Consider the following 12,325-nt stretch of genomic DNA (forward strand, 5'->3'; position numbering starts at 1 on the left):
TTTGCTTCCAGTTGCCTGCAAAATCTCTTAGTGCAAATCTTATACATATAAGCCATGGGCCATGTCTACTGGTCCAGTCAGGGCCTGAATCAAAGTATAGGTCAGGAACAATGAGGAGTCAAAGTAGACCTTATATTTCTTTTGTAACATTTTTCACATACTTTGCTGGCCCATAAAAAGGGAGGCAAGCTCATGTTATGTTCCAAACTTTGCAGTGGGACTTACCACCAGAGGTTGTACTAATCCACAAAATCTCAGACCCCTGAGAGGTGCTGTCAGGCTGCAGCATCAGGACAAAATGGACATTTTAGGTTGTGTGGAGCATGGTACCGTGACCTCCATTCAACTACCTCTAGCTCTCCAACCAATGGAGATGCAGGTGAAGAATTTAGTCAGTTTTGTTTGAGACCGTAGAGAATATCCATACAAAATTTTGTTCAATTTGGAGGAGGATGAGAATGGATCCCTGGTCCACTTGATGTGGAATGACCCTACAGAAAATACGCTTTCTGCATACGAAAATTATTTCTGTGCAGAAAACATAGTTTATGTACATGAATGATGTTTGTTTGCACACTAAGCATTTTTACTCATATTTTCAAGTTTGTGTACCTTTTAAATTCTTGATGCATTAGAGTTCCATTAGCTTACTGCATCGGGAGTTAAAAAAAAAAAATTTAGCATGTGCATTAAGAAACTGCTCTGAACTTCAGTGCACAGTTTATTTTATCAGCTCTTACGTTTGTGCCTGAAGCAATGGAGGGCAAAGTGACTTGCCTAAGATCATGAGGAGCACTGTAACTGCTTAAATACTCTACTCAACCCTGCAGCCAGTAATTAGTGCTGGGGGAATTCTGCGCTACTACGGAGCGCAGAATTTGCACAGAATTTCCCCCTGCGCAGAATTGCCAAATTTTGTGCAGAAAATAGCAGAGGAGACTCCGGCATGCTGCGAATGGAGCGCGGCCTGTGTGTGCCGCTGGACGAACTCCGCTGTGAAGATGAAGGCCCGAGTGTGCTGTTTGCAGTGAAAATGGAAGGCCCCTATGTGCTGCGAACAGAGTGTGCTCCACCCGTGGTAAAGATGGAAGGCCCTTGTGGGCCACGAATGGCGCGCCCGGGCCTTCATCTTTGCCGCAAACGGAGCACGTCTCGTGGCACTCCGTTCATGGCATGCCGGTGAGAGGGGAGGGAATGTGGGGGAGGGGAGGGTGAGAGAGCAGGAGGGTGTGAAAGAGAGCATGGGAGATAAGAAGGGGGTGGGGGGATGCTTGAGTGTGGGTTTCAGAGAGGGAGCCTATATGAGGGGAGGGTGTGAAAGAGAGCACGGAGGTAAGAGAAGGGGGGTTGCTTGAGTATGGGTTTCAGAGAGAGGGAGTCTATATCAGGAGATTGTGAAGGAGTGTGTATGTGTGTGAGAGATTGGGAGCTCCTGTGTATTTTATTTATTTATTTATTTAAGGTTTTTATATACCGGCAATCATGAGAACATATCTTGCTGGTTTACATGAAACGGGAGTGCATTAAATACATCAAACTAGAACTGAGGTGACCGAAGGTACAGTTACAATTAACAAGGGTAGCAAAACTTGATGAAGAGGAAGAAATAGGAAAGAATAAAATGGTTAAACGATATACAAGTCAAATTACAAGTTATGTGCAAATGGCATGATTAATGGCTGGATGTTTTAGAGGAGTCCTTGGATTGTGTCCTTGGATTGTGTCATTAAATTGTGTCTGGGAAAGCTTGCTTGAATGTATGAAAAAGGGATTGTGTGTATGTGAGGGTGCTAGCCTGTGTGAAGGGATTGTGTATGTGTGAGACAGCCTGTGTGAAGGGGTGCATGAGAGAGAGACATAGCCTGTGTGAGGATGTATGTGTGAGAGAGAAAGGGAGCTTGTGTAGGGATGTATGCAAGAGAGAGGGCCCTGTATGAGGGGATGTGTGTGTGTGTGAGAGAGTGAGAGAGCCTTTATGAGAAAGAGGGAGCATGTGTGTGAGAGAGAGAGGGACAGAGGAAGCCTGTGTGAGGAGCAGTACTGAGAACAGGGTCAAACTCTGGGACTGGCAATAGAGTGGAAGGGGTTGAGCCTAGAGGTGGAGGGGAGAGATACTGGCAGGTGGAGGAGTTGGGGCCTGAGAGGGCAAAGTGGCCAGGGGAGTAGAAAGAGCAAGTGTAAGAGACACTTAGAGTGAATTTCTAGGGAAATTCTGCTTAAAATATGTAAAATTCTGCATCTTTAAGTAATAACTTTTTTCTGTATTAATTTAAAATGTAATTACTTAAAGACTGTCATGTAAATTGTGCTATTTTGACCAATATAAAGTTTGCAGAATTTTGCAGAATTTTAAGTAATGAGTTCCCCCAGGAGTAAGTAATGTGCCACCAGTCTGTTCTCAAGGGGCTTTTGCTGGTTCAGATCCACGTGGTGAGGCTAAGATACCTGAGAGCCCCCCATCCATCGCAACACTACGTCCCAACTCTGACGTGAATTAGTTATGGCTGGCCATCTCCCTTAGAAACAGATGGCCGATTAGGTTCTGCCCATTTCCACTCCTGATACAGTACCACAGACCCCAGTTGATCTCTGGCTTCTTTCCCCTCCACCTCCCCACACTTCTAGTTAGAGATCCTCTGTGCTTATCCTAGGCTTTATTGAATTCTGTTACTGCCTTACCTTCCACTTCTTCCTCTTCCACTGACTGACTATCCAATGACTTTTGAATTTTTTTTCTTCCAGGAGGCAAAATGTGGCTATGTGATCATCATAATGGCTGTGTACTGGTGCACCGAGGTTATTCCACTGGCTGTCACATCGCTCCTACCAGTCTTGCTTTTGCCTTTGCTTGGAGTCATGGAGTCCAAAAAGGTATGCTGTTACTGCCGGGATGGGAGAACTATTTGTTTGGATCAATGCCATAGCTTATTCTGTACTATGGCTCCCCACAACCCTTTCTGAGGGGGGAGAATTTCAACACACTCAAAAGGGTGATTAACATTTTTTGTTTAAAAAAAAAAAAGGATATTAATTGGTTTTACGCACGTAACCCCGAAAACCTGCTCCTGCGTGCGCCGAGCCTATTTTGCATAGGCTCGGCGACGTGTGCAAGCCCCAGGATGCGTGTATGTCCCGGGGCTTTGAAAAAGGGGTGGGGTCATGGGCGGGGCACCGGTCCGGGGGCGGGACCGAGGCCTCCGGCACAGTGGCTGTGCCAGGGGATGGCACACTAGCAGCCGGCCGGCGCGCGCACGTTATGCCTGCCAGAGGCAGGCGTAACTATTGAAAACAAGGTAGGGGAGGATTTAGATAGGGCTGGGGGGTGGGTTAGATAGGGGAAGGGAGGGGAAGGTGGGGGGAAGCGGAGGGAACGGGGAAAGCCATCAGGGCTCCCCTAGGGCTTGGCGCTTGCAAGGTGCACCACCTTGCACGCACTGACCCTGGATTTTATAACATGCGCCCGGTAACGTGCGCATGTTATAAAATCAGGTGTACATGTACCCCGCGCGCAGGGACTAAATCTGCCCCTGTGAGTGTAACATTAAGATAATTAAGGACATAACAAGTGCCTCACGCAGGATTGAGAACTTAGAAAATTATTCACGACATCTCAACCTTAGATTGTTGAACTTCTCGAAAATAGTGGGATAAATGGCGGAAATTTCCTTAAGAAAATATTTCCTCGAGAATTTAAAGCTTGAGGATACTAAGCTTCCTTGTATCATCAAGCTGTTTTTCTTCCCAGTCTCACTTAAGGATAGGCAACAGGCAGAAAATCAGGTTGAGATGTTGGAAAATCTTACTCAGTACCTGGAAGATTTCACAACAGAAGTTTGTGAAAGAGCAACTCTTCTTGTAACATTTGCCTCTGAAAAGGTCATGGGAATGGTAATGAAAAATTACTTTAGGAATATGACAACCCCATTTTATGGGGCGTCAGTAAGAATTTACCCGGATTTTGCCCTAGTTACACAGCAGAGAAGAAGAGAATTTATCCCAGGTCAAACAGGATGATAGTCCTCACATATGGGTGACATCATCAGATGGAGCCCTGGTACGGAAAACTTCTGTCAAGAGTTTTTAGAAACTTTTGGATGGCACTGTGGGCCTACTGAGCATAGCATACCCAGCATGCCATGATATTCTCAGCCACAGGAGTCTCCCTTCAGTCTCTTTTTTTCTGCCTTGCTGTAGCAAAGCAGTTCAGGAGCTCTGGAAAAAGAATTCCCTCACATTTCTCAGAGAAGAAAACTTTTTCTTTTCACATTTTCAGTCACATTTTTCTCATAATTGGGTCTCCCTTCGACATAGTCTTGGTGAGTACATTTTTCAGATAGTTTTGATCGATTTCGATCATCCCACTGTCGATTCCCGCCGGTCATCGACTGTTATTAGGCCATAACTTTATCATGGCTTCAGGGTTTAAAAAATGTCCGGATTGCAACCTGACTATGTCCATTACTGACCCACATTATGTATGTGTTCTGTGTCTGGGATCAGGCCACGACGTCCGGGCTTGCTCAACCTGTGCCCAGATGACACCGAAGGGCAGGCGTGCCCGTTTGGATAAGATGGAAGAATTATTCAAAAAGATTCCATCATCATTGTTGACGTCGTCCCCAAGAGTAACACCTCCCTCGGTAACCAAACATCGAGGTGAAACACGGGCCGACGACCATCCGTCACCGGCACCGTCGATATCATCGATAGCATCATCTTCGACATCGAAAAGTCATCGGGAGAAAAAGCGGCATTGCCATCGATCCATCGACCCAGTGGATGGTAAACCATCGACGTCAGGATCGAAATCCATCGAGCCGATGCCCAAGTAAGTCCGTGTACTAGAGCCAACTCCACCGGCTGTACACAAAGAACCGCGGTGCTCTCCACCAGGCTCGGTGTCAGAGAAAGTGCCACCACGAATCATTGTGGAAGTGCCCGTAGCGCCAGCAGTGCCTTCCCCAGTGGCAGTGAATACTGCCCCGATTTTCAAGGGAAGAAGTGACTGCTTTAGTCCAACAGGCCATCGTTGAGGCTCTGAAGAACCTACAGCCTCCGACAGTGCCATCGGTGCCGGCACCGACATCGGCATTGGAGCAGTTGATTTTTCAGCCTTTGCTGAATAGACTCGATACCTTATTACAAGCTTTTCTGACGACACCGACGGCACCGACTCCATCGATGCCGATACCCCCACCGGTGACTCCAGCCATTCCAGCTCACAGATCATCGGAGGATGATGGCTGAGACTCCGATTCTGCCCCAGGACCATCGGGGCTCCATCGACATCGAGTTCCGAAGACACCCTCGATGCCTTTCAAGGACACATCAATGCCAATCCATCCAGGTCCATCGGGGGATACAAGGCATCGATTTCCATAGATGCCATCGAGGCCCATCGATTCCCCATTGATGCCCTCACTTCCAACGATGCCACAACACATCCCAACAAAAGTTGTGTTTAAATCGAAGCATCATGTTCAACCAGAAGATGTTGACTCCCCTTATCATCCTCAATATACATCTTGGAAGGATGTTGACACGGACACTGAGTCAGAGGAACTCTAATCAGAGCCCTCTCCACCAGAGAAGAGAAAGAAATCCCCTCCAGAAGATTTGTCATTTACAAATTTTATCAAAGAAATGGCAGATACCATTCCATTTGAATTGATCACAGAGAAGGATACTAGACATAAGGCTCTAGAAGTACTGCAGTTTGTGGATGCGCCGAAGGAAATTATGGCTATCCCAATCTATCAAGTCCTCTTGGAATTGCAACAACGAATGTGGGACACCCCTGCTCAGTACCTGCAGTGAATTAGAGAACAGATGCCACTTATTTATTTATTTATTTATTTATTTATTTATTTATTTATTTAAGGTTTTTCTATACCGGCATTCATGATAAGATCACATCATGCCGGTTTACATATAACAGGGGGTGCAAAAACTGTTCTTTTAACAAGTGCAACGGAAGCAAAAGTTACAATAAAACAAGGTTGTAGAACTGGGAGAGGAAGGAAATAAGGATAGTAGCGTAAAAATTTACAGAGGTAACTTATTTACATTGTGCAGTGATGTCTCTTTATGGATATTAACATTGTGCAGTGAGGTCTCTCAATGGATATTTGACTCCGGAAAGGCTTGCCTGAATAGCCAAGTCTTAAGTTTTTTTTTGAATGTTGGTAAGCAGGGTTCAAGTCTAAGGTCCGGTGGTAAGGTATTCCAAAGAGAGGGGCCCGCTGTAGAAAAGGCCCGGTCTCTGAGTGCCTTATGGAGTGTAGATTTAGTTGGAGGAACGGTCAGGGAGCCTTTGTAGGCGTCTCTGATAGGTCTGGATGATGAGTGCATTCTGAGGGGGATTTGGAGGTTGAGAGGGGCCTGTGAGTGGATGGATTTGTGGATGATGGTGATGGACTTGTGTAGGATTCTGTAGTGTATTGGCAGCCAGTGAAGATTAGATAGAATTGGCGAGATGTGGTCTCTTCTTCTGGAATTTGTCAGAATTCTGGCTGCCGCGTTCTGTAGCATCTGAAGTGGTTTTATGTATGAGGCTGGGAGACCTAGCAATATTGAATTGCAGTAGTCCAGTAGTAGTCCAGTATTGAATTGCAGTAGTCCAATATTGAAGTGCAGCATGTTCCAGGATAGCAGAAGCCCCAACTACCTCACCATTCGGTACTGGTAGAATCCGCTCAGAAGAAGGCTCGGAAACAAAAACCTCATTCTTCTGTCCCACCAGGAAAGGAGCAACGATTCTTGGACACCTTAGGGAAGAAGGTCTATCAAGGGTCCATGCTGGTAGCACGTATTGCAGCATACTAGCTGTATATGACACAGTACCAACGGAACTTATGGAAACAAGTACATGGTATTGTGGACAACCTCCCACAACAACATCAACTACCTTTAGCTACATTAGTTGACAAGGGATTAGAATCTAGCAAACATGAGGTGAGAGCAGCCTATGATGTCTTCGAAACATCAACTCGTCTATCTGCCTCTGCAATAAATGCAAGAAGATGGGCCTGGCTTAAGGCTTCGGACCTTAGGCAGGAGGTCCAAGAACGGCTTGCAGATCTCCCTTGCGTTGGAGACAATCTTTTCGGGGAAAAGATCCAAGCTACGGTATCTCAGCTGAAATACCATCATGAGACTCTCCGTCAGCTATCAAAATTGCCAGCAGATCAGACAACTTCCCTAAGACGTCCATCATGCAGAGACTCGAGGTGTCCCTTCTACAGACCTAGAAGGTATTACCCTCCTGCCTCTTCAGCACATCCATACCGTCCCTCACAGAGAGGGCGTCCACATCAGCCGAAGCAACAAAAGACCCAGCCACCACCCCAAACTGGGCCAGCGGCGGGTTTTTGAACCGTGCCAAGAGAACAGCAGCCTCTTTCTCAAGCCTATGCCCTCCCTTCCAGTCGGAGGTCGACTTCATTATTTCCAACACCAATGGAGTCTCATCACAAACGATCAATGGGTATTAGCCATACTACATCGGGGATATCGCCTAAAATTCAATACGATACCCCCGCATTCTCCTCCCATTCCACTTTGGTCAAACATTCTCATCATATCTCAACTTCAAGTAGAACTCTGTACTTTGCTGACTGCCAGGGCCATCGAACTAGTGTCCCGGTCTCAACAAGGCAAGGGGTTCTACTCCCGCTATTTCCTCATTCCAAAGAAAACAGGCGGCCTTTGCCCTATCTTAGATCTCCGAAATCTCAACAAATTTCTACACAAAGAAAAGTTTCGGATGGTATCTTTGGGAACCATCCTTCCATTACTTCAAAAGGGAGATTGGCTCTGAAATTGGAATGTGTGCTTATGCGCACATTCCAATTTCCACACAACATCGCAAGTACCTACGATTCGTAGTGGGAAAGAATCATTACCAGTACCGAGTCCTACCATTCGGGCTGGCCTCTGCAACTTGAGTATTCACAAAATGCCTAGCAGTAGTGGCTGCACATTTAAGAAAAAACAGCATTCATGTTTTTCCATACCTAGACAATTGGCTAATCAGAAGTCCATCCAGGCAGGGAGCCCTGTCTGCCTTGAAAACCACAATAACACTATTGCACCTTCTGGGATTTCTCATCAATTATCCAAAATCCCACATCGAGCTGTCTCAACTCCTCACATTTATTTATTTATTTATTTATTTATTATTTTTATTATACCGAGTTTCATGATGGAATCACATCAACCCGGTTTACAATTAACAATGTGAGTAAAGGCAGAGAGTAACATAGTAAAACATTTCCCAATTCAACGTCACATATAGAATGAAACTTAACAGGTATAATAACAATATTTAGGATGTGAGAAAGTTACAAAAAACAGGGAAAAATAACTAGGATCTGAAAGGGGAGGAAATTGAAGGAAGAATATTAACATTTTATCCAACTGTATCAATTAATAAATATGTATAGTATAAAAATATAGATGAGTAGCAAAAATGATCAAATATGATGCTGTTGTGAATTATAATAATAAGATGCTGTGACTGCGTATGAAGCAGACCTCGACACCACAGTGGCGAAAGCTTCCCTTCCAAGTGACCGTGCAGGCAATTTGGCACGACTGCAAACATTATGATTCATCACCAGTTCGCATCCGCCCATCAAATTCTAGTGCTTCTAGGACACATGGCCTCGAAGTACATGTCACTCCTATGGTGAAGTTAGCCATGAGAAGAACTCTGTGAACTTTGAAATCTCAATGGCTACAAGCTTTCCAACCACTGTCGTACACAATTCAAATCACCGACCAGTTACGTCTGTCGCTCCACTGGTGGACAAATCAAACAGCGTTGAAAGCTGGTCTCCCATTCCAACAGGCAAATCCGCAAGTCATCCTGACTACAGATGCCTCCAACCTTGGATGGGGAGCTCACGTCAACAACCTTCAAATACAAGGGATGAGGACTATGCTCGAAAAACAGTAACAGATAAACTTCTTGGAACTTCGAGCGATGAGATATGCCCTTTATGCCTTCAAAGACTGCCTCTCAAACAAGACTGTGCTGAAACAAACAGACAACACAGTAGCAATGTCGTACATAAACAAACAGGGAGGCACAGGTTCTTATCTGCTCTGCCAGGAAGCAGTACAGATTTGGGCTTGAGCTCTAGAGCATTCCACACATCTCCGAGCAACTTATCTGGCGGGCATCAAAAACATCCTAGCGGACGATCTCAGTCGACATTTCAATCCCCACGAATGGTCGCTGGACCCACGTGTAACGAGCAAAATCTTTCAACACTGGGGTCGCGCAACCATAGACCTCTTTGCGTCCACACTGAACCACAAAGTGGAAAGGTTCTGCTCCCTCCACGGTCGTCCGCAAACAGCCCCCATGGACACATTTGCTCGCCCCTGGAACACAGGTCTTCTATATGCGTATCCTCCAATTCCACTTATAGCGAAAACTCTCGTGAAGATACAACAGGACAGAGGGACAATGATCCTCATAGCCCCATACTGGCCTCGATAAGTATGGTTTCCCATACTCCTCGACCTCTCGATCTCACAACCAATCCGCCTGGGCACAGAGCCCACTCTCATAACTCAGAATCAGGGCAAGTTGCATCAGCCCAACCTGACAACTCTTGCCCTAACAGCTTGGATGTTGAAAGCTTAATTCTGCAACCACTTAATCTTTCAACACAAGTCTATCAAGTTCTAGTAGCTTCACGAAAGTCTTCCACACGTAAATCCTACCACTTTAAGTGGACTAGATTTACAAAATGGTGCACACAAAAGGGTATAGAACCTTTCTCCTGCCCCACTTCTTCTTTACTAGATTACCTATGCCACCTGTTGGATTCTGGTCTCCAGACATCCTCTGTAAGGGTACACCTAAGTGCCATAGCGGCATACCACAAGGGAATAGGGGATGCGCCAGTAACAGCACAACCCCTAGTAAGTAGGTTCATGAGAGGCATACTTCACTTTGAGCCTCCCATTCGACCACCGGTCTCTGAATGGGACCTGAATTTAGTACTAACAAGGCTCATGCGCTCACCGTTCAAGCCTCTACACTCTTATGAAGAAAAATTCCTTACATGGATAATGCTTTTCTTAGTAGCCATTACATCGGCTAGAAGGGTCAGTGAGTTGCAAGCTCTCATTACATACTCGCCCTACACAAGGTTCCTGCATGACAGAGTAGTCCTTCGCACTCACCCCAAATTCTTACCAAAAGTGGTAACAGACTTTCATATAAATCAATCAGTAATCTTGCCTACTTTCTTTCCAAGACCTCACTCTCACCAGGGAGAGAGAGTCTTACACACCTTGGACTGTAAATGTACACTAGCCTTTTACCTGAACCGCACGGCGGTCCATAGGAAATCCACCCAACTCTTTGTTTCTTTCGATAAAAATAAACCAGGAGTCGCGGTAGGAAAACAGACTCTCTCCAACTGGCTAGCAGACTGTATTGAATTCTGTTACGAAAAAGCAAAGATTCCTCTCCAGGGGCGAGTAAAAGCACATTCAGTAAGGGCTATGTCCACATCAGTAGCACACTTTCGTTCAGTGCCCATTCTTGACATATTTAAAGCTGCAACATGGAGTTCCCTTCACAGCTTTGCAGCTCATTATTGTCTGGACAAAGAAGGACGACAAGATTCAGCCATGTTGAGTGACGGGGTTGTTTTAGTGTGCCCATGGGCCTCAGCCCGACCCCAGATGGATCCAGGACCGGACCGAGGGTTGATGGCGTGCTCCAGCATGGCTGACGGTCCACCCTCTGCCAGGCCTGCAAGCTCCCAAGGCCAACAACATGATGATGTTGGAATGTGAATGGTCCTCCGACCATTCCGAGCCCTTTCGAACCTGCCGCTTGGATAGGCATGGAGCAGCAGGCCTGGCCTGAGGTCGAGGGCAGATGGGCCTTGACACGAAGATATGACAGCAGGATCGATGCAACAGCATCACGGACGAGGACTTGACACCAAGGCTGATGCAGACGGCATCAGAGACGAAGGCTGACACTAGACAAGACACCAGGGTTGATGCAACGGCATTGCGGACGAAGACATGACACCAAGGCTGATGCGAAGACATCACGGACCAATGGTCGATGCGACGGCATCCCGGACCAGGGTCGATGCGACGATATCAGGAGCAAGACATGATACCAAGAGTGATGCAACGGCATCCAGGACAAGACGAGGAACTGATGAAGTCCAGACGAGACGAGAAGCTGGGCGGAAGGACATTGGCACTGTCTCTCAGGGCGCCTTACTCAGTTCACCCGCGGAACAGAGTCGCGGACCACCCTGTCCCACTGCGCGCCCTACACAGCCCGAGGAGGCTGGTCACGGACCACACTGAGAACTGGACAAGCGCAGGGAAGGATCCAGTCGAAGCAGAACTCCGACGGAGCCGAGGTCGTCCGAAGCTCCACCAACGGCTGGCAGGACATGACGGCTCAGGAGCACAGGACACCAGTCCACCTGTAGGCTAGTCCATGCTCGGGCAAGACATCATCCGAGGGACCCCCGGCCTACAGGACCAGAAGGCTCAGGAGCGCTGAAGACGAAGACACAGGAGCAGGACATCAAGGAACTTGGAACATCAGGAAGCAGAAGACCAAGACGAAACACCAGGACGCCTGGACAGGGACCTCAGGCAACGAAGACATGGCATGACTTGACATGATGAGAAGAGACGAAGAACTCCATGGAGAAGACGAAGAAGACCTGACTGAGCTCTGGCAGGCAGGAGCCTCTAGAGTGAAGTAACTCCGATGCAAAGCGAAGACTGACTGACGGAGCAGTCCTTTTATAGGGCTGGTACAGGAAGGTCATCCCTAGGTGGGGCCAGCCACACTTCCTGTGGCTGGCCCTTTAAATCTTGAAGAGAGGCTCTCGCCGGCGCCTAAGGGGAAGCAGGAAGCTGTGCAGGACCGCGGACAGCGGCCTGCACCGACGCACAGAGCCAGAGGAGCAGGCCCGATGACGGCAGCGGCTCCAGCCGCTGCAGGAGGTCCCAGGGGCGGCTCCATCCGCCACGCGAGCCTGGGGATGCGGCCCTCGCGCCGCAGAGATCACATGGCGTCGGCCGCGATGGAGAGGCAGAAAGTCCGCGGCTCTGGCCGCGGTGAAGAGGACAAGTCTGGGCGGCCTCCGGGCCGCATGAGCAAGGCGAGACAGCGGCTCCAGCCGCGTTGAGAGCCCGACTTCGGCGGCGTCCGTGCCGTGCCGGGCAGAAGAAAGCAGCATGGGGTGAGTGCCTGCTCGCGGGGGGACCCGTGGGCAGCGATTCATAACAAGCCTCTGGACAATCTGTCTTACAGAACTTA

The 12,325-nt window shown here is 47.6% G+C and overlaps 1 protein-coding gene across 3 annotated transcripts in view; it reads left to right on the plus strand.

Annotated features, from left to right (window-relative positions):
* The window catches only part of LOC115096998 (solute carrier family 13 member 5-like), a 227,180-nt gene that overhangs the window by 51,854 nt on the left and 163,001 nt on the right, over positions 1–12,325 (plus strand). For all 3 annotated transcript variants that reach the window (XM_029612371.1, XM_029612373.1, XM_029612372.1), the window contains exon 3: positions 2,743–2,871. In XM_029612371.1, coding sequence (XP_029468231.1) covers positions 2,743–2,871 — 129 coding nt within the window. The remainder of the gene's footprint in view (positions 1–2,742; positions 2,872–12,325) is intronic.

This window comes from Rhinatrema bivittatum, chromosome 8 (genome assembly GCF_901001135.1).
Source record: "Rhinatrema bivittatum chromosome 8, aRhiBiv1.1, whole genome shotgun sequence".
NCBI classification, from domain to species: domain Eukaryota; kingdom Metazoa; phylum Chordata; class Amphibia; order Gymnophiona; family Rhinatrematidae; genus Rhinatrema; species Rhinatrema bivittatum.